Source organism: Pseudorasbora parva, chromosome 12 (genome assembly GCF_024679245.1).
Source record: "Pseudorasbora parva isolate DD20220531a chromosome 12, ASM2467924v1, whole genome shotgun sequence".
Lineage (NCBI taxonomy): Eukaryota > Metazoa > Chordata > Actinopteri > Cypriniformes > Gobionidae > Pseudorasbora > Pseudorasbora parva.
The window spans coordinates 31,835,143-31,863,012 of record NC_090183.1 but is presented as its reverse complement, the minus strand read 5'-3'; the positions used below and the strand labels follow the sequence as shown (position 1 = coordinate 31,863,012).

Sequence of the window (27,870 nt, the reverse complement as noted above, 5' to 3'; positions counted from 1 at the left end):
TTAACAGGATGTGGGTGTTACTACTTCAAGACACAATGCTGAGGATCCAAACACAGCTTCATAATGGAAATCCAAAATTATAATCCAAATAACAGGCAGAAGGTCAAAACCGAAAGGCCAACAATCCAGAGAGCAACATGGTCTATACTGCATATATTATTGTTTTAGACATCTTTTTTGGATGCATGTAATAAATAAATAAAATTAAATAAAAAATTGTCTCTGGATAGGCTAAATGTTAAAAACATAATGCACGCTAAGCCATAGCTTATAACAAAGTACAATTCCTACATTGAACAATTAATGGTTGTAGATTGTGGTAGACAATAAACTTGACCACTGGGTTCTTTTATTTATTGTGGTGCCAATCCCAAGACTTTTTTTTACTTTAATTTTATCGGAATGTCTTTTGTATGAAAAACAGCTTCAGACAGGTTATTTTGTGCTAGAAATTGCCAAATTATTTAAAACACAATGTTTATTTTTTTAATATTAGTTTGATAGTAGTATGTGGTTAAACAGCAGTTATGTTATGTTATTATAGGCCTAAAGTCTGAATACATTTTGTGCTTATGCAAAAAAATACATCTATTTTGTTGTGTTAATGGTCTGTGTTGAATTGCTGAATAAGAAACATGTCAAAGAATTTAAGATAAATTTATCCCACATAGCAAATCTCTCTAAAATTCTAATTCACTATCATGTTCATCGTCCATAATCCACATATTCTGTAAATAGCTTGCAGTCAGTCATCTGCCGCAGGGTGGCGACAGAGAGCACCCCTCTTTAAAATGTAAATTAGATATGTCGTCACAGCATACGTATCTCTGTAAACATGGCGGAAATTCAGATTCGTCAACGTGGGGAGGAAGAAAGGCGCTGCGTTCAGAATGAAGCAATGTGAGTTAAGGAATGAAGCGGCAGGGATGGCGGACCAAACGTTAACGGTACTCTTCAAACTTTCAGCCGCGGTTTTTTATGGAATCAGCTCTTTCCTTATAGTTGTAGTGAACAAGAGCGTCCTGACTAATTACAGGTAAGAGGACTTTAATAGTTATACTCAAAGTGCTTGACTATTGTAGATGCAGAATTCTTGGGATAGTTGGCTACTGAGTTTTTTTTCTGCAGTCTGATATGGAAGGACGCAGTTTTCTTATTTGAACATCCAGTGTGAGACAAGGGTTTTTGCACAAAAAGTGCAACGTTATTGCTATTCCTTTAGGGACATCGAGTTAATACCGTTATTTTAGACATGTAACTTAATAGAATCCCTTAGTATTAAGTACATTCGCTGTGATTTTGCCAAGTAAGACATGTTCCTGGATCAACATAATTTGTTTATCTTTGTACAACATTCCTAATTTGTTCATCTTTGTTCAACATTCCTAATTTGTTTATCTTTGTACAACATTCCTGATCGAAAACCCTATCCCTACCCCTGTAACTTTACCAGAATATCAGAGAGAAATGATAAGACTGATGTACGTTAGCACTTAAAGCTGGAAGACCCAGGACATAAACTTGACATTTTAAACTTGTCACTCAAATCTAATTTGTTGATTGGAATGTTGAGCAACCAAAATGTTGATTCAAGAACATGTACTTGATGAAATCATGCTTTAATCACGACATTTTGTTAGAACAATTTATAAGGTTGATTTTTACAGATTTTGTCTGTGTTTTTTTGTTTAATTTAAGTTGAAAGAAGGTGTAGAAATTATATAAATTGTAGAATAAGCATGTAATCGATAAAGAATTGTTAAGAACTAAAGTAAGTCATTGGTGGAGAATGTCACAACAAATAGTTCACAGCTACATTGCATATGACGTTTAATTTTTATAATAGCAATCAGTTAGTAGTAATGTTACTTTTGCATTTCAAAAATGCAAACCTCTGTTCATTCAGCGTTTGCTAAAAAAGCTGTCTTTCCGAACAGGTTCCCCTCTTCAATATGTGTTGGCATTGGGCAGGTGAGTTTCCCTTTTTCAGATTAAAGTTTTTCTCACTTGCCACATTAACAGAGCAGTGCGGCATTTACACAGTGTGACTTTACTTTGCAGATGCTGACAACAGTTGTTGTGTTACGAGTGGGAAAGGCCCTCCGGGTGATCACTTTCCCTGAATTTGATGGTACTATACCAAAAAGGGTGAGGAGTGCTAGATCATTAAACTTCTGCTTGTTGCAAAGAACACGTGTTTATTCTAGGACAACTGTGCAAGTCTGGGACAAGATCCCCCACACGGGACTGCAAGACGGTGCTGCTTTATAAGTGCTGTTCACATCTTGCTTTTGGTATGTTTGTTCAATATCTAGCTTCTTGTAATTGCAGACGTTTCCGCTACCTCTTCTATATGTAGGAAATCAAATAACGGGACTCTTTGGAACAAAAAGGCTTAAGTATGATACAGCTTTAAATATTACATAAATATAACATAATGTTTTTGTGTGTTATACATAATGAATTATTTTTTTCTTCCTTCAGTCTCCCAATGTTTACTGTATTGAGGAGGTTTTCTATTCTCTTTACAATGCTGGCGGAGGGTTTCTTGTTAAAGTAAGTAAAAGTTCTCTATTTACTATGGAAATGTTTCTGATAGCTTACATCTAATTAATTAACATTCATTTTAATGATCAAAATATCACTAATTATGTCCCTTATTACAGGAAGAAATTCTCTCGGCCAGTTCAGCTGACAGTATTTTCTATGATTCTCGGGGCCTTTGTAGCTGCAAGGTAACTTTTTTTATTTTTCTTTCCACAGTGATGCATTGTTTAACCAATAAAATTCAGCCTTATCTTGGTTCCTTTTCCCTATACGTACATGCCTATTATTTACTGCTTTACAGAGGGAAGTTAATGTTTGCAAAAACCGTCACAACACAGAAGTTAATTATACATTACTATTATCAAGTATTAAGGGAAGGACTGCAACCAAGTCTGTGCACATTTAATAATATCTCTCTTTTTTCCAAGTCTTTGAGTGCTTTTATTTTTTTTGTGCAGTGCTGACCTGGCTTTTGACCTGCAAGGGTACATGTTCATTTTAATGAACGATGTCTTAACTGCTGCCAATGGAGCTTTTGTGAAACAGAAACTTGACTCTAAGGTAAGAAAGGCACATTCATGATCAAGATTTCTCAGACCTCGAGTGCTCCCTTAAGCAGCAGCTGTTCTGTGTAGTCGTCAATTGAGAAATATTGCTTCGTTGTGCTTGCACAAAATTAAGCAACTCCGCAAACATTGCGATATCTGAATGATCTTGATTTTACTCCCTACATTTTCTGAGTTGCCAATTATGTTTTTAATGTCATGAAATAATTACTTGATAAGGGTACGTCCCGGCATCTGCCTAATTTGATGTCCTCCATGTAACACAGGAATAAAGAAGCATTTTGTCCTCCTTTTAAGAGTTAATAAACCCATTTATCTTGCTGTCCTAATTGCAATTCTATTGGAAAAGACCAGCAACCCATTTGGAGTTTTAAACCTGTAGAGAATTATTGTTTTACTTCATTGTTTTTTCAGTGTTTTCTCATCTTCATTTTTTTGCAGTGCCCAATCCGAGCAAAAGTTCACACATGCATGTTCTAAGCGTTTCAAGCACAGACTATGTCTATGCTTGAATTTCTGGAAACAGAGTGCTTGGCAACCTGAGTGGTGTTTATTGCATTACCCCACTGACTGACTGAACTGAAAAAAGAAGTCATGTGTCTTCTATTTGAGGCCTCCACATAAACAGCTAGTAGCTTTATGACTGTTAAAGTTTTCGTTGAAGAATGTGGACTACATAGTAAGATTTATCTAGAGCACTGAGAAGTTGAACAAGAAGTCCAGATTTTACAACCTGTTAAAGCTTATGCTCAGTTCCTAAAAAGAGACCTGTGGCTCTCTACAGCAAATTGCATACCATCTTGGTTCTCTTTGGGCAAAAGAGCAGATAGAGTATAGTGTGCGAGAGAAGAGGGAATCGTGACATGACATTGCTGTGCTTGATTTGCCTATCTCTTGTTTTTTTCTTGTTGTCTTTCTGTTTTATAGGAGCTGGGGAAGTATGGCCTGCTCTATTACAATGCTTTATTTATGATACTTCCAACTCTACTTTTAGCTCATGTCACAGGAGATATAGACATGGTAAGTCCCCTGAACACGCACACAAGAAATAAATGTGTTCAGCCCAAGCAAAGGCTGGATATAAGCTTTATTTATTAGTTTATTATTATATACAGCGCTTCACAGCTGTAACATTTCACATACCCAGCAATTGATTGGTTCTGGTTAATTATTTAACTAAAACACTCCCACACAGTATTTTTTCTTTCTTTCTTTCCTTCCTTCTGTTTTGTTTTTAATTCTCTTTTTGAAATTTCTCTCTGATCTGTTTTGCCTCCATTGGTACTTAAAGGGTTAGTTCACCCAAACATGAAAGTTCTTTCATTAATTATTCTCATGTCGCTCGTTTGTATTCAGAAGATGAATGACATGTAGGCAAATGATTAATTAAAATATTTTTATTTTTTGGTGAACTATCCCTTTAAACAAATGGATCCCACAACTTAATGAGAGCCTGAACATTAGTGCCTCACCAAAAAAATAAGCTTTAAACATGTTTACATTACATTTAATCATTTAGCAGACGCTTTTATCCAAAGCGACTTACAAAAAAGGGGAGAGCAATAAAAGCAACGAAACAAACAAGGCCAACAACCTATAATAGCTGTAAGAAGTCTCAATTAATTAACACTACACATTTTTTTTTTTTTTCTACAACAAAAACTTGTTGTAGAAACTCGTTTACGTACGCAAAATACAAAAAACACTGGATTTTGATAGCGATGATAACAAAACCCATTAGGACTAAGGCTGTTGCCCCAACTGTTGTCGTTAATGCAGATTCAGTGGCCCAATGGGTTGGTTTTGTATGGCATTCTAGCTAAACGCGCAGTAATAGCCATCTACAACAAAAACTCACGTACGCAAAATACAGAACACTGGATTTTGATAGCTATGTAACATACCCGCCTGAAGGCACAAATCCGGATGAGAGACGTAGATATGATCCAGGAGTGTGCGCTTTTTGGTCGTTGCTGTGATGATCAGTAAGTGCTATTCTGTATTGGTCAAGTGCAATTGGAAAAGATGTGTCTTAAGATGTTTTTTAAAAATGGCTACAGACTCGGCAGCACGAATTGAGATCGGCAGGTCATTCCACCAGGTGGGAACGGTCCAGGAAAATGACCGTGTTAATGTTTCCATCATTATGTTGGAAAACACTTTTATCATAGCTTGTGCTCATTTCTAGTTTAAGCTGTTAAGTTAAAGGTGCATGTAAAAAAAAAATGTTTCCGAATGTTTCCAACTATTAGTAAATCACGAGAATATGTATATTTTAACCAATGAACCGGGATGTGTGCGGGAGTTGCCTGTCAATTGCGTCAGATGCGTTACCCTTAGTTTCTGGTTTTATGCTGAGCAAACACTCAAAGTAACGTCATAACATCATTTTCAACACACTCAATTTGTTGTGTTCAATTTATTTATATCAATCTATCTACAATCTACAATAAAAATGTATAACTTATTTTAACTTATAACAATCGCTCCAGCGACCTTGCTCAGCCCCCACAACACTCAGTCCTGCTCTGCTTCACACTACAGTACATGTTAATAACCGCAACCATGAACTTGATTTCTGTCCGAGTCCTTTCGCAGTTCTTTTTCATCGGCTGTGAGGTGAAGGCTCAGTCTCGGTGTCACCACTTACGCCTTTGTTTTCGATTAGGCGACCTCTAGCGGACGGAAAAGTTACATAGTGCACCTTTAAGCAATATCTCATGTAGTTTTTTTATTTTATTTGTGTTTTATATAATGACCACTACAAGCTGCTCTAGGCATATTTTTCCTTGATTGGAATTCCCTGTTGTAGTTGAAAACTACGGCTCTTTTTTAAAAATTGTTTTACGTAAATTGAGTTAGGTGCCTTTTTAAAATCAACGCATTAACAATTTATCTCATCCTCCCATGACCCACTTGCAATAAATTGCAAAGTTATTTTTGTTTTTATTACTTGGCCTCCGATATAACCACGATCCATGTATCACTAGTCTACACTAAACTAAAGACGTGCACTAAAATTTAAGGCAGCATTTTAATTTTAATAATGTACTTATCATTTATCTCTTTTAGTTTTTTGCTGTGTGTTTTATGTTTGTCTTTGAAATGTTTGGCTATTCTGCTCCTTCCTTCCATTCACTTTTAAAACATTTTTTTTACCATATGTAAGTTTCTCTAACGATAGGTTTCATGGATAATGGCCCATTAATGAAATGTTTCTAAGTTGCACACATAGGTAGTTTGGTCATGCTAAGTTATATATATTGTTTCTACATACCAGATCTTAAATAACCCCAGGACTCTAGTCTCTCCTAAAACTCCATCTCTCAACAAGACCTCATAACCGTAGATGATCTGGCAACCAAAAACACACCATCTGCTCAGCTGCAGTGAGCTCACATTGCCATGGAACACACACCATTAGCCGTTTGGAATGGCTGTGCATGGTTGTCATAAATTATTTTGAAATCATAGCTGACTGCGATAAATTTCAGCATGTCTGTTCCTGTCTGTATGCTGAAGAAATAACTGCAGTTTCTTAAAGTGTGAGTCAAAAAGTGTGCTTTTTGAATAAGCAGTGTGAGCACAAGGCTCAGTTGTTTGGGAGGTTAGGATGACAGGGCCCTGCTCCATGAATGCCTCATTTTATTTAGCTCAGTTTGTTAACAGGGAGGCCCAAGTTTATTTGGCAGGCACTGCTTCAGGAAGGAGAGAGGACAGGAGGCAGTGTGTCTCATGCACAAAGCCGCCATTATACCGGTCAGCGTAACTATCAGATTGAATGTAGTAGCTTATGAAGTTATTCTTTAGGTATATTGTTTTTAGGTGAGTTCTTCACTTGTTTTTAGATGGGTTGAGTAGATTTGTTGTTTTTCACCCACCATCTGAATACAAAAATGTGGTTAATGTAGAAAGTTGTCTTTGTTGTATGTGTGGCATTTTACCATACAAGATCTTGACCTACATATTTCCTTACAAACGTTTCTGTGAAATGCAATGATTAACTAAGGTACTTTACTCTGTTTGTTTTTATAGTGTGACATTCTTTCATGTATCACTAAATGTCTTTTTTTTTCCGCCTTAGGCTTTTGATTATGAAGGCTGGTCAGATGCGCTTTTCATAGGTCAATTTATTCTTTCTTGTATAATGGGGTAAGTTGAAATAACTTTGTATTTGGTTAATTCTGGGGCTGTCAAAGTTAATGCTTTAATGCATTTTATTTAAATATGTTCAATGCTGTTTATTCAGTTTGACATAACTCTAATTCAATTCTGTAATTGCTAAAGAAAAATGATTGTCAGTAATTTTCAACACAATTCAGCAAATGAAAAATCGGCAAAAAATGAAACCCCATCATTTATAGAAATGCAAACACCAGTGGGCAACAGGTGGCTGTCTTTACACAGATGTAAGTTTGTTGATGAAGTGCTGAGGAAAACTATTTTATTAATTTCAGAAGTAATTAGAGCCCCCTGATTATATACACTATATTGCCAAAAGTTTATTTTCTTCTCCCTTTACATGACATGAAATTTAATGACATCCCATTTTTAATCCATAGGGCGAGTAAAGTTCCTCCACACCAAACTCGCTCATCCATCTCTTTATGGACCTTTCTTTGTGCACTGGTGTGCAGTCATGATGGAACAGGAAGGGGCCATCCCCAAAATGTTCCCACAATGTTGGGAGAATGAAATTGTCCAAAATGTCTTGGTATGCTCAAGCATTAAGAGTTCATTTCACTGGAATTAAGGGGCCAAGCCCTAGCCTGGCTCTGCCCTCCTACGTACTTCTGCTGAATTTTCATTTTCCTTCAGTACTACGTCTGGGACTGCTGTGTTTTCTTAGGTTTTCTCCGAACAAATTTTTACCGGTCCAATGAGTGAACAGAGGGAGTGGCTGAGAACGATGACGTTGATGTCATGCTCAAGTTTGAGTTGTAGTTCAGTAATGGCAGCGGAAAAAGATGTGTACGAAACCATTCATTCCGTTGTGGCACCGCTGCCGAATATCCAGAAGTTACAGCCGGAGCAATAACAATCTTTGCTGGGGTTTGTTGGTGGCCATGATGCTGTGGGTCACCTTGAATTGGTCTGTTATTTATAGCAGCATTTATTATAATACCAAGCATATGACATTTTATTTACAGCATATAATCATGTTACGGACCACGTGAGTGGCGCGTTCCCGATCACAAAACTCTCCCCTCCACCGTGGCGTGACTAAATCACAATCCGAATGCACGAGTTTTAGGTTTTATCCCATGATTTTATCACTGAGGTGGCATGCACAAGTGCACATTTATGTTGTCAGATTTGTGTGAAACAGGCGAAGGGTGCATGACATACGTCACAACCAAACGTTAGTGATTGGTTATGGCAGATCCAGAGTGGCTCAGGGCAGAACCAATAGTGTTAAACCTTAACAGAGTGCCCGCCTTCGTGGAAATAAACCCTTGTCAATGGAGAGTGGCCAAACTCTATGTACAAATGAAATGTACAATAGTCTGGTAAGACCAGACTAGCCAAGCCCAACCCCTAAAAAACAACCCCAAACCATAATCCCCCTCCACCAAACTTTTCCCTTGGCACAATGCAGTCAGGCAAGTAGTGTTATTCTGGCAACCGCCAAACCCAGACTCATCCATCGGATTGCCAGACAGAGAAGCACTCTGCTCTCCTCTGAGTCCATTGGGGGCGTGCTTTACACCACTGCATCCAACGTAATGTAAGGCTTGAATGCAACTGCTTGGCCATGGAAACCCATACTATGAAGCTCTCTACGCACTGTCCTTGAGCTAATCTGAAGCCCACATGAAGTTTGGACTTCTGTGCACTGGTCTCAGCAGCATTGACCCTGATTCTCTGTGATATAATGTGGCTGGGAGTTGCTGTTGATCCCAATTGCTTTCACTTTGTTATAATACCTCTAAGCTGAACGTGGAATATTTAGTAGTGAGGAAAGTTCACGACGGGACATATTGCTTGCACAGGTGGCAACCTATCACTGTACCTTGCTTAAATGTACTGCGCTCCTGAGAGATGCGTAGGTGCTTGATTGGAACACCTGAATTCAATGATTTGGAAGAGTGTCCCAATACTTTTAGCAATATAGTTTATATTTTAATAGATTGACAAACAATAAATTCAAAATAAGCTTAGACATGTTGATGTTTTTTGTGTGCATAGTTTATTCTTGCATAATAAAATTAAGAACTAAGGTGCGGCCACATTTACAATTGTTTTAAAAAAATGTGTTGGTCATTTCAATGGAAATTTGCACGTTTCTGGTTTCCTGTGAAAACAAAGTTTCCCACGCACATTCAGCTCATGTTCAAGTTAGTCACACAATTCATGCACTGATCAACAAAACTGCTTTGAAAGCATTTGCTGTGTTTTATATATCGCTATGCTACTGACAATTGACCTTTTTGACAGCAACATTTTGCCAGCGTGACTGCACCTTTAGGTTAATGATTTTAGGCATTCATTATTCAACAACATTCATTCATTCTATCTTGTTTCTTCATTTGCAGGTTCATTTTAATGTACTCGACCGTACTTTGCACTCAGTATAATTCTGCGCTAACTACTACCATTGTCGGCTGCCTAAAGGTAAGAATGTTTCTTAAACATACCAAGACCGTTTGTCCTGCTGTCACTATATTATGACTTTTCTATCTCTGCAGAATATATTAGTGACGTATATTGGAATGGTGTTTGGTGGGGATTACATTTTCTCATGGACTAACTTTATTGGTCTAAACATCAGGTATGAAGTGAGCATTTCCCAAAAGGAAACCGATGGGATGCATGGATTTATTGTGACGCTAATGATCTGTACTTGTCTTTTCAGTATTGCTGGCAGTCTGGTGTATTCCTATATTACCTTCACAGAAGAGCAGAGCACCAAACAGAACGAAAATGCAAACAAACTAGAAGTCAAAGGGAAAGTGGCTGTATGACCAGTGGTTGAACGCTCATTTATGATGTGCAAAGATGTGTCTGTAAGTTTTTGTATTTCCTGCAAGAGCAAGTAGGCAGAAGTCACTCCTACGATTTGTTTTTGTGTGATATAAAGAATATATTGACTGTAAAAGCTACAGCAGGTGCAGGCAGGACATTGTCTCAAATAAAAGAGCTTCAAACATACTAGAATATTGTTCCAGCGTTAATATTTGCCTGCTAATCTTCACTTCTGTGAAGAAGTGTTGACTATTTCAAATTAATAGAATAAACTGCTTTCCCTGACATGTTGGACACTTGCCATACAATGGGAATGATTACTGTACTTATTGTTGAAACACCTGTTGTATTGCCTATTGAAGAGTACTTGTAAAGATGTGTTTTAGGCTATTTATTTTTATGACATTGTTTTATTGTTAGGATTCTAAATTGGGTTTTATTATTGAGTAAAATATTATCCTGTGAAAAGGGAGTTATTTTATGTTGTTTAAGTAGTTATTTGATGTTTCTGGTACCCTGTCGAGTTTTCTAAACCTTCAAAAACGATTTTCCTTCAAAACCTGAATGATACATGAAAAATTCAGGTGTTAGAGTGTGTAAAATAAGGAACATGTGTGCAACTTCAGAGTCTCTTGATAAGCTTTAAAGAAGAGAAATATTTTGCTAAGCATTGTCTGTGTTATAGTGTTTAACTGGAGAAATTCTTATAACTGCTTTTGTATTTTTTTGTATTTGGGAATGGGATGCAGTAATTCCATTAGCTGTATACTGATGGAATCATGGTTGTTTATAAAGGCAAATGGTGTAGTAATTGCACTTTAACAGTTTACAGCTTTTCTCAGTTGTCAGTGATTTAAAATGTGTATTAGTTTTTGCAAGAACATTGTAATACAAGTTACATTTCAGTATTTTGATCTGTTAAGAATTTCTCATACATCGTGTTGGCATTTTTGACCATCTGATAAGGTTTTCAACAGTTTATTTTGTGCTATACATCTTGAAAACCTAATGTATTCTGTGGTTACTGGATGAATGTCTATTCTCAATCATGTATCCACTTTTTGCATACCTTGTTTGTCCATGCTTTGAGATACAAAATTTATGGATAAAGTGCATTTTTGCACTTTATTTTTATCCAACGATGTCTTGAAAGATATTGTTGCTGTAGATATATTTTGTGTTCAACTTTGTGCTCTTTTCATCAATCATTTCTTTCCATGGTTTTATACAGTTTTGTTCAAGAAACTCCTGTCAAATTCATGTTTGAAAATTCTCAGTGAATGTATCAATGAGAAATGGGAAGTGTATAACATTTAAAATTAAACCTCAACTCAAAGAATTTGTCCTCATGCTTTTTTCAATTGTAAATTCTCATTGAATTTTGCAATAAATTGTAATATTTTCCATACAGTTAAATTACTTTATTACATAAAATCACATGAATTGTCTAATAAATACTAATAAAACCGCTTCAGATATGGGTGGGGGTGAGGACTCATGGCTGAGGTAAGAGTAATTTATTTTAAAGAAAGCCTATTATCTCCAACTGATGATTTAAAACCTGCTGTTCTAAAAACATAAATTCATAAGCGAGCCAATGGTTTGAAAATGCCAATTGTCTTCCAGTTTTTCATTCTTCAAACTGGCTTCTTATGGGATTTCAAGAAAGAAACACCCACAATATGACCTGGGGCCTGTACCATGTAGGTGGTTTAGCTGGCTTGCCAGATTTGTTTAAACTTAGTTTGTGCCAATCCTGGGTTTAAGGTACCATTAAAGTGGGTTGTCTTTTAGCTGTTCATTGCCATAGTAACTTACGCTCCACAGCTATACCTGTTCTGGGGCAGGTTATGTTCTTTTATTTACATTGACGTATAATATGATTTTTTCTTTAAATTGTCCTTTTTCATAGACAGCTCTTTTCTTTTTTCTGTGTAACTTTGTTTAAATTCTTAATATTCTCAATCATGTAATAATCTGCAGAAGAGAGAAATGAATATCACTGCTTCTCTCCTGAGAAGTGAATCTCAGTTCCACTGATCCACAGTCTGATTGGCTGTTCACTACTGATGTCACAACTAAACTTCTAAACTCAGGATCAAAGCCTGAGTTGACAGAGAAAGCTTATGATCAGCATCATGGTACCAACAAAGCCTGAATAGATTGGTTTGGTTTTGTCAACTTGAAACTGTAACCCTGAGTTTGTTAAACTACCATCATGGTACAGGCCCCTCCATGTAAAATAAAATATTTCAGTGGTAAAACATAAGCAAATATTAAAACATAAAAAACAAAGAATACATACTTTTGAACCTATTTCCCCTCAAAAATGACTTATTTTAAGGGTGAAACATTTTTTTTCATGAGGAAAAATAATCTGACCACATCTTTAAAAGTTGAAAGTAGCTACAGCTCTAATATGCGGATTCTCAAAAGCTAGTACTTGATTTTATATATATATATATATATATATATATATATATATATATATATATATATATATATATATATATATATATATATATATATATATATATATATATATATATATATATTACATTAGGAACTATTTTATTTTAGGGCTATGTTTGAATAACAAAATAAGTTAATTTAGTAAGCTGATACATAGTATTCTCATATAAAGTAAAAGAAAGAAGAGTATTCTCATATCCTATCCTCTCAGCCTACCCATTCCTATGCTGCTTGTCAACTGTGCGCAATGTCTGGCTCGTGACAGGACTTTTATTTTGTACACTTAACAATAGTGGAGCTCTGCTCACTTTCGTGTTGACATTTACTATTGCTGGCTTCACACTTCACAGACCCAACAACAACTATGGCGGAGGTAGGAGAAACATTATATCAAATTATATTAAATAACGCACCTAAGCAGGCCACACAACCTTTTAATAAATGTAACTTTATTTTAAAATTTTAAACGTTTCAACAATGACAGGTTTTTTTTTAATGTAACATGTAGCCCTGAATAGTTAGCAAACATGTTAAGGCGCCCAATTTGAATGTGTTAGCAGCTAGCCGCTAACTTGTTGCCTGTGCGCCAAAACTCACGTCCAGTTTTTTCCCTCTGTGGTTTTATTAAGGAAAACGAACACTAATTAATCACTTATAACAAAGTATACCCTGTTCTTTTGACTCCGCTTCTTTTACACAAGTAAAATATGTGATTTAGCAGCTTTGCTTCTGGCCGTAGAGAATATTTCATAATGAGGGCATACCATTTGTTCTCTTATGTTTTTTTTTCTTCCTTAAAGGTTTACTAAATATATTAAAGTATTGTTATCGTATTCTCTTTTTTTAGCCCTCCCTAAGTGGTTCTGTTTCGGAAGGTAAAGATTTCATTGTTTTATTTTTTACTAGCAATAATAAAATTCATATAGGCTGCATCACAGCCCACGTTAATATTAATGTGTAATATTATATAATATCAATATGTATACTTTTGATATAGTGAATTTATGTATTATTATATACATTATATAGTTTGTAGTATAGCGCATACATATATTGTATTAATATATAATAGATAAGCATATATTAATTAATAAAACAAATGTCTGTGATTAAAACAGGAGCAGATCCAGTGGTGCAGGATGAGGACAGGGACTTTGATCCTTCAGCAGACATGCTCGTACATGACTTTGATGATGAGCGGACGCTGGAAGAGGAGGAAAAGCTGGAGGAAGAGACCAACTTCAGTTCTGAAATTGATGACCTAACCCGAGTATGGGCCGCCTGTTATATATTTCCATACTAAAATAACCATCATAGGACCTTCATAGGTCTCAATTCATAATTTAACCATGGTTTTGTAGGAGGGTGAGATGCCCATTGAGGAGCTTCTGAAATTATATGGCTACAGCACTGGTGGGTCTCCAGACGAAGATGTTCAACAGGAGGATTCTTCAGATAATACTTGCAGCAGCAGCCACAGTAAACTTAAAGTAAAGATCTATCTGAAAAACAGCTAATGTAGTCAGTATGTTTTTTTTGTGTGTGAATAAATGTAAATTTATTCATTGCTATGGATGTCAGGAGGAAGAGAGACGGGAGCTTTCTGATCAAGAGGATGAGGATGTGCAGTTGTCCAGTGATGACCCTCCCTCTAGCAGTGTGTCTCACAGGACAGCTCAACTTCTTTACCCTCGGCGATCCAATTACTTTGCAGGTATGATTATAAAAATATTACACATTATATTGCATATAAAAAGCTCATTTTATACAATAAATGAAATAGCATGCTGAAGTATAAGCTGTCGTGTTATACATTTTTGTAGAGAGGTTTTAGATATAGATAGTACAAACAGGGTTCCTATGCCGTTCGAAAAACTATGGAATTTGATATTTCCAGGTCTGGATAAGTATGGCGAAAAAAAGGAGTATGGAACAAAAGCATGTTTCCAGACTATTGCCCCTATTCAGTTTTCTAAAATATAAAATTAATAATTTCTAAAAAGAAATGTATCATACAAGTAAATATCATTAGGGTTTGCCATACATACACACACTACCATAAAGTTTCTCACTGTGGATTTGTGACCGTTTAGAGACATTTATAGGCCTGGTTTCACAGACAGCATTTAGATTAAGTCTTAAGCCCTATTTGCACAGGATTAGTATTATCTAGGGCAGTGGTTCTCAAACCTGTCCTGTGCTGCGTTCCAGTTCGTTTTTATCATGCCCTTCACTCGCAAACTTCCCTCCGTCTCGTTCACTCGGATGTGCGTCATGCCTACGTTGCATGAGTGCTCACTACTGGCGGAAACTTTGCAAATGGACTGAACTGGAACGCCCTAAGCCCTTGATCACTTGGAATCCACTATGGAGTTGATATATTATTTATTTTTTACCTTTATGAAATTGTTTAATGCAGCATTCTATATGTATATGGATGTGTTTGGGTTGTTTTAAATGTTTTTAAAAATAGTTATAGTTGTTTGTGGTGGGGTAAATTAAACGTGATATGTGGTGACGTCACAATCGCGTTGCATTGTGGTATATGAAGCTGCCTGAAGTGTACATATGAAGTAGACTCGCTCACTCGGTCAAAATCGAGGGAGCAAGGGTCTGTCCATACAAACTTCCCTTGTCCACTTCACGAAGTGCAGGGCCGGCGTTTGCTATAGGCGAGCTAGGCGGTTGCCTAGGGCGACAATTGTGTTAGGGGCGCGAGCGCGCTCTAGTGCCGCCCATTACTTCCCATTAAGCATATAATCGGAACAAGCGAAATACAACATAATGTTCATTAAACATGATCATCATAGGGCGATCCCTCAGCCACACGTTTAATTACTTATCAACCTGATTATTAGATTGAATTGATGGTGATTATTGATTATTAGTTCAGGCGTTAGGTCAGGCAAGTGCTCATCTTGCTCGTTCATCAAAAATGAGGCGTCTAAACCCGCGGATGCACAGCACAGGGACGGAAAAAAAGAAAAGAAGAAAATCGAAAGAAAGCCCAGTATAGAGGTTAGTCTTCTTATCTCAGCCAATAAGTTGTCAAACAAAATAAAATTACTTAGTATCAATCTTATCAACTAATATTTATTTTATAAATATTATTAATATTGTCACTAAGCTATCACTTGCTAGTTTTCTACATAATTACTATATGTATTGCAAACATAACTTCACTGACAATTATCTACAATAACCTACATGGATGTCATTTAAATATCAAAAGTCCAGTTGAATATGGATAACGTATGCATGTTATTAATGAAAAGTACAAACGCTCATCTCTACGTGGGCGTCGGAAGGAAATAAATACAGCCTCTCATTTATTTTTTTTTACTGGAGAGACTAACGATAGATGTCATATTATTTACATTAAACCCAAATATGTTGTGTTCACCAAATTCTTTACAGTGGCTGTAGTGTAGTGGTAAGACGCATGGCATCAAGATTTGATGCAGATCGCTCAGAGGTTCGATCCTGGCTTTTGCCACACTCGCTCTATTACCTTTTCCCATCCCATACCAGATCGGAAAGGCATTTATTTTCAATAAAAAGTGAGAAAATGTTTGAAAAGTGGAAATAAAGTGTCGAACGTGTAATAAGTGCTTCTCGGTTAGGGGTAGGCCTAGGAAAACAGACGTGCTGAATTAGAATAGAGACGATAAAAGTGAGTGGGGAGGGGTGGGGGGCGTAAAACTCCCTTTCGCCTAGGGCAACCAAAGAGCTAGAGCCGGCCCTGACGAAGTGGAACGCACTTCAAAATGGCGGCAGGGATTCCCCCAAGGGGAAGTGCTTTGGGAAGTTTGCAAGTGCGTGTCTTAAAGTGGAGTGGAACGCAGCACTGGAGTACCACCAGCCCTGCACAGTTTGTATGTCTCCCTCATCTAACACACCTGATTCAACTCATGAGCTCATTAGTAGAGACTGCAAGACCTTAAATAGGTGTGTCAGATATTGGGAGACATACAAAATGTGCAGGGCTGGTGGTACTCCAGGAGAGGTTTGAGAACCACTGATCTAGGGACCCCCCACATATGAGTTTTGTGTGGCACATTTGCACGGGATAAGCAAATTTTACTCGAATTTCTTGACTTCTCCCGGATATGATGTCAAGACTTGTAAGTGTTTTTTCATTATAGATATAGCTATATGAAATCATAAAGAGTCATCGATATCGTTTTGATTATTTCATATTAATAAACATAATTTTGTTCAGTTAGTGAACAGACGCTACAATTAAAAACTGAACTGAGCACAGACCAGCGGCAGGAGTCAGATTTTATTTATCACGAGTGAGAAGCTGACAATATGATTCACTACTATAATCTCACTTTTGCCTTCATTGAGGTGAAGAAAATGTAGGGACACCCAGGCCTTTACATCAGTTAAACAAGCTGATTCAGTTTCAAAGCTAAATGTCAAAGCGCCCATTTAAATGAGCTTGTCATTGTACTGTTCTGTTATGTTTTTCGTTAAGATTAGTATTAATGTTAATATTAAACACACCATTCAAGCAATTTGCTCCCAAATTGGTATTGGTACTTCAGAAGTGAAAGTATAATCCATGTGCCTGCATGGGAACTTATAACGGTGTGCATTATAAATGCCTCCTCCATTCTTCATCAAAGATAAAGATAGAAATGCGGACAGGAAGTTAAAAAATACGTGCAAAAATGATATACGATCCACCTAATCCTGGCCAAATCACAGAGATGCCGATTCGTGCGAGACTACTATCATCACAGTACCTCTGTGTTTGGCGAAATATGGTAGGTAATTTGCAGGGGAATTTTTACTTTACAAATTACAGACATGGCCAATTTGCATAAAGATCACAGACATTCTCTGCAATTATTACAAATCACCAGAGGTCCCTAGATAATACTAATCCTGTGCAAATAGGGCTTTAGTTGAATTAGGACATTGAATTCGCTTTTTTAAAATTACTGGTGCAAAACAATAGTGCTGACATGTTTTAAGGGGAAGTTGTTTTTTGATAAAACTGCTCAAACATGCATTTTAGTCTGGGACTAGCTTAAGTCTTGTCTTTGAAACCAGCGGATAGTATTACAAAAATGTATCAATGGTTCCACAAAACTATTTAACAACTGTTTTCAACATTAAATATCAGAAATGTTCACAAAGCAATAAATCATATTAGAATGATTGTTGAAGAATCAGTAAGGTAATGGATGAAAACCAAGTATCATGTATTGTTCGTTATAAATTATTTAAAATGTAAGAAATGTACACATACACAGTTATTTATTCACTTGTTCTTCATAGAACCAGCAGGTGGTGTTACAGATTCAGAGTCTAAATCAGTCTGACCACACTGTTCTGCAGAGTTTTGCTCAGACTTGCCTCAACACACCTGCCTGGAGGTTCCTAGTATGCCCAGTAAGACCCTGATTAGCTGTCCAGGTGTGTTTAATTGGGGTTGGAGCTGAACTTTGCAGGACAGTGGCCCTACTGGAGAAGGATTGGACTCGTGGTCTAACTAGATCCTGTTGATTCACTTTGTTATTTATAGGCTATGAGGAAGAATCTGAAGATGACGATTATATTCTATCTGAAGATTGGAAAAAGGTAGAGTCTAGATGATTTTCTCTCAACTTTTTTTCTTGTTTAAATGGATTTTAGACATTTGTCTTTTTCCCCTCTGTCATTCATAGGAGATAATGGTTGGTTCAATGTATCAAGCTGAGACTCCCGTTGGCCTGTGTGAATATGAGGACAATGAAAAAGGTAACAGAACTGAAGGATATACTGATTTAGATGTTCTGTGTATACGTTTAATATATATATATATATATATATATATATATATATATATATATATATATATATATATAGTATGATGTATATATATAATATGATATATAATATGAATATGATATAATATTATATATATAATATATATATATAATTTCTTGTCTCCTAAATTCTATTTTAGTTTATGAGAATGACGATCAGCTTTTGTGGAATCCAGAGTTACTTCCAGAGGATAAGGTTGTAGAGTTTTTAGCCGAGGCCTCTAAACGAAGCGGAGAAGAGGCTGGTGTCCATGCCATTCCTGAAGGATCTCACGTCAAAGACAATGAACAGGCAGGTCACCATCCAGGCACATATTCCCTTAAATCATATTGCTTATGCCTTTTGACATCATATTGTAACATGACAGCAATTTATTTGATCATATTTCAGGCTCTTTATGAATTGTTTAAATGCAACTTTGATGCAGAAGAAGCTTTAAGAAGATTGAAATTTAATGTGAAACCTGCTAAAGGTGAGTATTTGTGTGTGCAACTAACTAACTAACTATATATATATATATATATATATATATATATATATATATATATATATATATATATTACAGTCTCTAGTTGGATGACCTATTGTGAATGGATAATATATTGGAAATATATTACAGAGCTGATCCATTTAAGGATTTAAAAACCAGCAACAATACATTAAAATCTATTCTATAGTGAATTCGGAGCCAATGCAGATTCCAATTTCAGAACTGGAGTAATGTGCTCACCTTTATGCACACCAGTGAGGAGCCTAGCAGCTGTATTCAGAGATGCTTGGTTAATACTGTGTATATAGGGAATTATAATAGTCAAAACTTGAGATAAAAACAAGGATCACCTGTTCAAAGAACAGAATAAAATAGAAGCTTGAGGGGAAACTTTTACCAGAGCTGTTTCTGTGAAATGGTATTTAATAAAACCTGATTGCAAAACTTCAAAAAACAAAACAAAAAAAATCTTCAGAATGCTCGTTTTTGACCTAAAAGAAAAATTTGAGACTGGCCTAAAATTTGACAGAACTGTCTGTTCTAATTTTGTCTTTTTGAGAAGTGTGTGGACCATGGCAAGCTTCATGTCATCTGGTACCGTTGCCATTTCAAGGCAGTTGTTCATAATCTTTTGAACAGTAGGTCCAATGACCTCAAAAATTTGTTTAAAAAATCTGAAGGTTGAATCGGAATTTTATCGGAATCCAAAAGGTTTAAACTGGCCTACAATATCTTGTAAAGCAGGCATCGTTACAGGTTCAAATGGATCATAAGAATAAGAGGAGGAAGATATATTTGACCTAATATCCCTTATCTTGTCCATAAAAAAGAGCATCCCTAATTATCATAATCTAGCAACGCTAGAACTGATCATTTATCTGTGTGCATGTGAGGCTCCAGCGCGATCGCTTGAATTGTTTTCTTATAACAGTGGTAACAAGTCAACAGTCCCTGAATGTGTCACCTGAACTCAAATATCTCTCTCCCTCAGAGGAAATGTCAGTTTGGACAGAAGAGGAGTGCCGAGGTTTTGAACAAGGACTGAAAGCTTACGGGAAAGATTTCAGCTCAGTACAAGCAAATAAGGTTAGTGTTTAGTCACATCCTCACCTCTTTTCTATTTTCATGGATGGAAAATGACTACTGTTCTACAGTTTTTACTGTTCAATTAGTAAATAATTTAGTGATTTTTTTTGTTTGTTTTGTTTTTATTGTTCACATAGGTGATTGTTACTTAATTAAAATTTTCCAGGTGAGAACTAGATCTGTAGGGGAATGTGTGGCCTTTTATTACATGTGGAAGAAATCTGAGCGTTATGATTTCTTTGCACAGCAAACCAAGCTTGGGAAAAGAAAATACAGCCTTCGTCCGGGTGTCTTGTAAGTCAGTCGTCAGTACCATGACACATTAAAGGTCACAAGTCCTCTAATTAAACTCTGTGTGCATAGAATCAGATGCTGTGTAAGGTCATATCCTGCCTGGTGTTTGTTTGGCATTACAGGGATTATATGGAGCGTATTTTGGATGAGAGGGAGAGCTCTGAGTCCAGTGGATCTTCGTTTCCACCTCCCACCACTTCAGATGACAGCAAACACCCATCAGAGCCAGAGAGTGACTCCAACGCTCAAAACGGTCAGGCTCACCAGACTTTTCAGTGTCACATGATCATTCAGAAATCATTCCAATTTGCTAAATTTTGGTTACTTGTATAACTTTTCTTACTATTGTCAATGTTAAAAATGTCATTTTTTCCCCCTCCAGTTTGTAATTCATTTTAAGGTACCCTTGTAAAAGTGTAATTGTACTAAGTAATATTAATTAACAACATGTACTTACTATGGTTAGCGTTTGGTTTAGGTATAGTTGCTTGTAATTTACAGTTCTACTACTTTAGTAAGTACATGCAACATGTAATGACTAAAACTGCCATGTAGCTCATTTTTACAGTTGATGATTAGACCGTTTGTTTTTTATTTTATTGTGTGCCATCTCATCCAATAGAGGGCGCTCTAAATGTATTGTAGTGTAGGTCCATGACCAAATCAAGCATATAATAGCCAGTCTGTTTTGAAAATGGAAGATAACTCTTAGAACAGCCAGACTGAGCGGACAATTACGACCCCAAACCATCTTAAAAGTAGTGTCAGGAAACATTTTGAGTTCTACACCGTAGATGGTAAAGTACCCATTAAAAATAAGGTAGTTTGCCAGGCACGTGTGTGGGCTCAGAATGAGTGTTCTTCACCGCGGGGAACATCAGGTGTGTTTACATGAAGCACTGTGCTCGGTTTAAAAGTCCAATCCGAATGAAAATGCTCCATATAAACACCACAATCGGGAAAAAATGCCCAAACCAAAAAAAAAAAAAATTCACAATGTAAACGACCTGACCTGATTACTTTTGAGTGTGCATAACTTATGTGACCTGGGGCCTATTGCACAAAACAAGGATAAGGGATTAAGCCGGGATACCTTGGTGATCTTGTCATGTGTATGCAAAATGTAGTACACCGCTGTCATGTAAACATACCTTGAAGCCACACTCACACCTAGAACGATAACGATAACGAAAGGTAACTGTATATTAGAGGATAAATTGAGCCAGGATCACAAAGATATCCCGGCTTAATCCCTTATCCTAGTTTTGTGCAATAGGCCCCTGATATACAGCGCGCGCCGTGCTCACAACAGGCTATAATGTTATCGAGAAGAAGGTACATTTTTCTGAGGGGTAAACTTTTTATTTAGTAAGAAGTTAGTCTGTCATTATTCCAACATTATCTTCATCTAATCTTGAAAGCGTTTGTCCCAGGAACTTTTTACTTCAGCTGCGCCTGACAGAAGAATTTATTTTTCTGAGATGATTATTACACTTTACAACATATAAATAGCTTTTATAAAACTGTATAAGTCCTGGTGGTCGTTGAGAGTGGCTCTGGCAACAGTGAACACATTCCAGCTGCTGGAGAGGACAGCGTCGACATGTGGCAGACAAACTGTGATGATTTTGTTTGAAAGTCAGCTCCTGTAAACAGTCCACTGAATCATTCAATCGGAATGATTTTAATCAGAATGACAAAAATGCGTATGTAAACGTGGCTATTGTCAATAAAAGAGCCGCACTTGATCCAGATCAAGTTGATAGATTAGTGTTGCTCGTAGATATTCAAATACATTGCTTGATATTTGATATCTGTTTGAATTAGATTTTTCAAAAAAATGACAGCCCTTACATAAGTATATAAATAAAATCTCATATCTCATTGTTTGTTTGTTCTGCTCTTAGTATGCTTGGGGGACCATCTATGCATTGGTTTTGTGCGACTGAGCAGTACAGCCAAAATAATTAGCCTATTTGTATTTAATAATATGAAATGCCTTTTTGATTTCACAGGTGTAGGGAACCATTCCTACAAGGACCTTCTCTGCGTCAGAGATGAGACATTTCAGACAAACGGCTCTGTCATGTGTCCAGATATTTCCACTGCAAACACACCATCCCACTCTAACCCTGACACCAGCAGCCCAAGCACACAAATCATGGAGATCACAGTCAAACAGGAGGAAGATGAACGCTCTGAACGACCTCTGAAAAGGTTTAGGACTGACACAGAGCCCCACAATGAAGCAGACACCGTCTGAATCGCCAGCAAAAGCCCAGAAAAGAAAGACTGAACTGTAGGCACAGAACTCCTGACCTCAGATGGGGGCTTGATGCAGGGACACAGACTCTGTTTTTAGTATGAAGGTAGCCGGAATGTGTGTGTGTGAATTTCAGGGATGCAAATGAAGCACATTTATGTCCTCTTATTACTGCCGCTGAGCTCAGTTCATATAAACACACATGGTTGACTGTCATATCAGACCGTCACTCTACCACCGTCAACTCTGTAGCACTATTTATTAATATAGATTATCAATGTTCTCATGCTTGCGCCAGGTTGTTTAAAAGAAATGTCTGACAGCTGACTGTATTTTATTGTGAAACTTCTGTCTTTTGGTGTGCATAACATTGTTCTAGCTTTAAATGCACACTGGAGAAGCCCTCTTGCTTTTATATGAAGAACAACTGTAAATATTCCAAATCTAAAATTATGAAATACACATTTTGTATTTGGGACATTTTGAATAATCCAACTGTAACATTCCATTCTTTTCATTTCTGAATTTCCTATTTGACCAAATAGTTGATGCTGGTCTTAAAAAAGCATTTTCAGAAGATATTTCCTCTTTATATGAAATATTGTCTTATTTTTGTATTTGATAGCTATTTATTTTTTTTAATTAGATATTGGTGATGCATGAGACCAGTATACAGAGTATATTTGTATAGGCTGGATTAAGTAGCGTTGAATCCAAAAGGCAGGGCAGAAATGAATGGTGCTATTTATTCATTTTCTCACTGTGAGAATGTCAACCCATCCTTATGATAACATTTTTTTTCTAGGACCTTGATTAGTCCTGTCAAAAATGGTAAAGGAAAATGGAATCTACAGTTTGCATAAATTGGTTGTCATCTGTGTCTGCATAGCTCAGGAAACTAAGTACAGAAACATTATAGGGTGTGTCAAATAGTTGTCAGTTTCAATTAGTGAACCACTCATTCATTAAACTCAGACTATTTACCCAAATCCATGTTGTCTTGTGTGATTACTGAAGTGAATCTGATTTTGTCACCTCATTGCCTTCCCACATTTTACCTGAGTGGAGTGTATGCTGAATTTAAACTAAAAACTCATTCATAGCTTTAAGTAGTTTCCATATTTTCTTGTTTCTTTCATAAGGTCTAACTATGTTTACACCAGCACATAAATGTTCTTTTACAATTTATTTTACCCGATTTTCAAAACAGGGCCCATTTTCAAAACGCTACACGTAATTAGCAAAACAATACAGATCCTTTGCATAATTAAACACTTGTGAAAACTATACACTTCTGTTTAAAAAACACTTTGTTACCATATGAAACACACATTTTACATTACTATACTCTGTTTGCATGAGTTACACTGCTGCGATAAACCTAAAACACTTTTATCACTTCTACTTCCCTATGATTAGAGTAGGCTACAATTAACAAAGTACACATATAATGTAAATCCACCGAACTTTACACAAGACCAATGTTGCAGACTGAAGAAACTCATTTATTTCTCAACACACCCAAAATGTTGACATGGACATTCATAATACTGTAACAAAATGTCACTATGTATTGTACTGCAAGTTTACTGTACAAAAAAAAAAGACCTCGTCTCTTCGCCTAGCTGGATCTGGCCAGAGATTTTTATCCACAGCGCAGGCAATTTTGTCATTATCAAGACACCTTAGAAAGAAACGGCTTGACCTCCATCTGCTCACAGTTCCACCTCGTCTTACTCTTTCTCTGACTCTTTCCATTGTGCTTGAAGACTGATGAACTCACCTGCTGCTTTTTATAGTGCTTATACACCTGATTGGTGTGTCTACAATTAAGCAAACCTGTGTTTGCGCACCTGATGACTGTGTTGAACCAACTGGTTGGATGGTGCTGGTATTGCAAGGAAGTGACTTCATGATAGATTTTTGTGCGTAATGTATTTTAAGTGTTTAGTGTTTTGCAAATCACTGTGTAGAGTTTTACGAGGTTGACAATGTGCTTATAGTTGTGAAAATATGGGCTGATGTTTTGCTTCTTGAGTGTAAGGTTTTGCTAATAACGTACTACTTTTAATTTTAGTACGTAAGGAATCAAAAAAAAAAAAAAAAAAACTGTAAACGTTTGATTTGGTCAGGCTGACACCTCATATGAGAATACAGTCATGTAAGGTGGGCCTTTTGTTTGACTGTATTCTCACACGACTGTACAGCAGGTGTCAGTGTTGCTCTTATAACTGGAAACAAAATAAAAGACCATGCAACCATTACCATCATAAGATATGAAAAATAAATAGGTAATAATATTTTACTCGCCTCATATTGTTCCAAAGGGGAATAACAAACGATTAAGACATTCAGATGTCCTCCAAAAACGTTTTTAAAAAATGTATTTAATTTTTTATTTTATTTTAGAGTAGACTTGCATTCTAGATTAAATTGTTTTCATTTATCCCCCCCCCCCCTTTTTTTTCCCATTCACCTGTTTTTTTTTTGTCGTCTCGAGCGAGCCACATGAGGAAACCAATGATGTCAAGTTGTGCGGTTGAAGAAGGCCTCGGCCTCCATCAATCGAGCAGAACAGAGGCTGAGCATAAGCGCGCATAAGTGCATGACTAGACCGATAATGTTCCTGGAATACTAAACACAGTTTACCGTTTGGCTTCACAAAAAACATTGCAGCTTTGCTCAGACGTGTCTGGTTGAGACTCTCTGGGGAACATTGTTGGAGATCCCTCAGCTGCTGGTTCCTTCGCACTGGAACAAGAAAACAGAAGAGCCGCCACACTTCTAAAAGATGAGACGCGAAGCATCGACAGCGGAAGCATTTCGAGACAATAGACGATGAGATGAGAAAAGTTATGCTCTTTAAATTAGAGAAGTAGCCTACAGCTAAAGTATACTGATTTATTTATTACACCTGCATAATGATGAGCTGAAAAGGCAAAATCAAATAAAGGAGTAGATGAAAATTCTTTTATCATTAGGCTACCCTTTTTTTGAACTGAAAATATGAATATTTTACTATACAGGCATAAAGGATGGGAACATTAGCTTTAACTTTTCATCAAATAATAATACTAAAAATAAAAACAACAACATGAAAGTATGGGTTTTGAATGCAATTCCCACGAGGAACAAATTTGAAGATCGGGAGAGGGGAGAGATCTCCATAACCACCACCACCACGTGTGCAGCATCCATCTGGATGATGTGACAGCAATATTGTGCCAGAACGCCCACCACACACACTAGCTTATTGGTGAAGAGGAGACAGAGTGATGAAGCCAATTAATATGGGAATTATAAGGAGGCCATGATGATGGACAGAGGACAACAGGCATGTTTGGCCAAGATCCCCATCACTATACTGGGGTGTTAGGACCCAAACAGACCACAGGGTGAGCACCCCCTACTGGCCTCACTAAAACCTCTTCCAAAAGCAGCCTGGTTTTCCCGGTCCCCCATCCAGGTACTGACCAGGCTCAGTCTTGCTTAGCTTCAGTGAGAAACCAGTCTTGGTTTACAGGTTGATATTGCTGCTGGTGATCTTGCTCTTAAATCTTTAACATGCATTTTTAAAATAAACCGATACATTTTCATTATATGCCAACTTTAAATGTCTGTCCAAATTAAGTCAGGTTTAAATCTTGAAAGCCCCATGCATTCATATAACATTTTTATTCCTTTTGTGTTCGCTGAAGTAAATCATGCAGGTTCGGAATGACAGAGGTAAGTTCATTTTTTTTGGGTGCACTATCCCTTTAACAAAAGAGCAGGAAGGAGGGAACCAGGAACAGCAGCATATTGGGTTTAATCCCAAAATCAACTACTCATTTCCCCATCCTAATCAGTATTACCTCCATGCTTTCCATGCCCTTTCTCCAGATCCTTGTTTATTTCTGAACAATGCACTCCCTGGTACAAGAATTAATTTTTAGCAGTAATTAAGGCTTAATAGCTTTTAGCGAATACTCTGTCCCCTCTTTCACCCAGACAGACTCGGCTCCCTTTGCCTCAGTTGGACCGGCTGCATAATAATTGGATGTTTGCACAGTAGGAGGGAGTGCTAAATGTCATCCGCCGTGCTAAAATAAAGCTGTGAAAAAAGAGAAATAACTGTACTTGTGAAAATATCCTTTTCATTTCTTGAGGGACAGCAGCGATTCGGGATTAAAGAAATGCATATTTCACAACAAGATTCAATTCTCTTTGAGGACTGTTTTTGGAGCCCGCTACAATGGGCAAAGTAACCGAACAAACAAAGAGAATGATAAATACGTTTAGTTAAATAGAGATGAACCAGGGTGCTCACACAACTGTTGGGCCCCTATATGAATAATTGCTTGGATAGATGAGATTATTTTCATTGCGCAAACCATTGTTAGCTGCCGCTAATAACTGCAACTGCTTAAAACAGCCGCATTCCTCAATATCATCAGGTCTTACACAGGTACCTGTCCACTTTTTCAGCAGCCTTGCTTTCCGAAAGTATTTTTGCCATTCATTTTTCCCATAGGGATTTTAAAATTTAAAGCCATGAGCCAAACCAACAGCTATGAGGTGATTATACATTATAAACTCTTATTTGAAAACTGGACCAAAAAAAAAAAGACAAAAGGCACAAGATATTATAAGGTATTTAACTGCTTTACTAGGGAAAGAACTGCAATGAAGCATTGTGAATGATATGATTGAACTTTATTTACTGTGATTATACACAAAAATTCTTCATACAGTGGACAACCAGTAAATTTATACAATTTTGGGACCTTTGACCTGAGTATGTTTTGCTTAAAGGAACACTGCACTTTTTTGAAAATAGGATAATTTTCCAACTCCCCTAGAGTTTAAACAATTGAGTTTTACCCTTTTCAAATCAATTCAGCCGATCTCTGAGTCTGACGGTAGCGCTTAGCATAGCTTATCATAGATCATTGAATGTGATTAGACCGTTAGTATCTCGCTCAAAAAGGACCAAAGAGTTTCAATAACTATACTCTCATTCCTGCGTAATTTGCTGCCGTACCATGGGTGCAGCGGCGCAATTGATATTACTTAGTTAAAATAGGCTAACTTCCATCAACATAACCCACATTCTTTTGCTAATGTGACCTTTTACGCCACAGACTAAACAAAATGAAGCACTGCTTGGTCATTGGCTGACGTAAATAGGTATTATTTGAATTGTGTACTTAAATTGGTTGATTGTAATCCATTACATACCTTTCTATCAGAATAATCTGACATTATCAAGATGAATTTGTTCTGACACCATTTAACTCAATTTAATTTTGTAAACTATAGTGAATAAACTGTGATAAATGTGAGAAAATGTTGAAGTTGTCTGAATACATTTTGGAGATCAA

General features: G+C 36.7%; 2 protein-coding genes across 3 annotated transcripts; both read left to right on the top strand.

The window, feature by feature from the left end:
* Positions 1–826: 826 nt before the first annotated feature.
* Positions 827–11,447, top strand: slc35d1a (solute carrier family 35 member D1a). Its single transcript, XM_067459885.1, has 12 exons — positions 827–1,036; positions 1,938–1,971; positions 2,062–2,148; positions 2,332–2,399; positions 2,485–2,556; positions 2,667–2,735; positions 3,006–3,108; positions 4,041–4,133; positions 7,198–7,265; positions 9,650–9,728; positions 9,803–9,885; positions 9,970–11,447. The coding sequence occupies exons 1-12, from the start codon at positions 891–893 to the stop codon at positions 10,076–10,078; spliced, it is 1,011 nt and encodes a 336-aa protein (XP_067315986.1). The 5' UTR covers positions 827–890; the 3' UTR covers positions 10,079–11,447.
* Positions 11,448–12,848: 1,401 nt separating this feature from the next.
* mier1a (mesoderm induction early response 1a, transcriptional regulator) lies at positions 12,849–23,016 on the top strand. Of its 2 annotated transcripts, none has more exons than XM_067459884.1 (13): positions 12,849–12,924; positions 13,399–13,426; positions 13,670–13,821; positions 13,913–14,041; positions 14,133–14,265; positions 18,091–18,146; positions 18,233–18,305; positions 18,514–18,665; positions 18,765–18,846; positions 19,856–19,950; positions 20,198–20,244; positions 20,367–20,497; positions 22,260–23,016. In XM_067459884.1, exons 1-13 carry the CDS (start codon positions 12,916–12,918, stop codon positions 22,505–22,507), a joined length of 1,335 nt encoding a protein of 444 aa, XP_067315985.1. In that variant the 5' UTR covers positions 12,849–12,915; the 3' UTR covers positions 22,508–23,016. The 2 variants fall into 2 exon arrangements, with proteins under 2 accessions (XP_067315985.1, XP_067315983.1); XM_067459882.1 differs by having other exon boundaries at positions 20,117–20,244.
* The last annotated feature ends 4,854 nt before the right edge of the window (positions 23,017–27,870 follow it).

Excerpts from the sequence above, each read along its gene's own strand:
- slc35d1a (XM_067459885.1), top strand. The coding sequence starts at position 891 with ATGAAGCAATGTGAGTTAAGGAATGAAGCGGCAGGGATGGCGGACCAA. Across the intron at positions 2,149-2,331 it reads ATGGTACTATACCAAAAAGG|ACGTTTCCGCTACCTCTTCT; the intron begins GTGAGGAGTGCT and ends TTGTAATTGCAG. Across the intron at positions 9,729-9,802 it reads CCATTGTCGGCTGCCTAAAG|AATATATTAGTGACGTATAT; the intron begins GTAAGAATGTTT and ends CTATCTCTGCAG.
- mier1a (XM_067459882.1), top strand. Across the intron at positions 13,427-13,669 it reads AAGTGGTTCTGTTTCGGAAG|GAGCAGATCCAGTGGTGCAG; the intron begins GTAAAGATTTCA and ends TGATTAAAACAG. Across the intron at positions 14,042-14,132 it reads GCAGCCACAGTAAACTTAAA|GAGGAAGAGAGACGGGAGCT; the intron begins GTAAAGATCTAT and ends TATGGATGTCAG.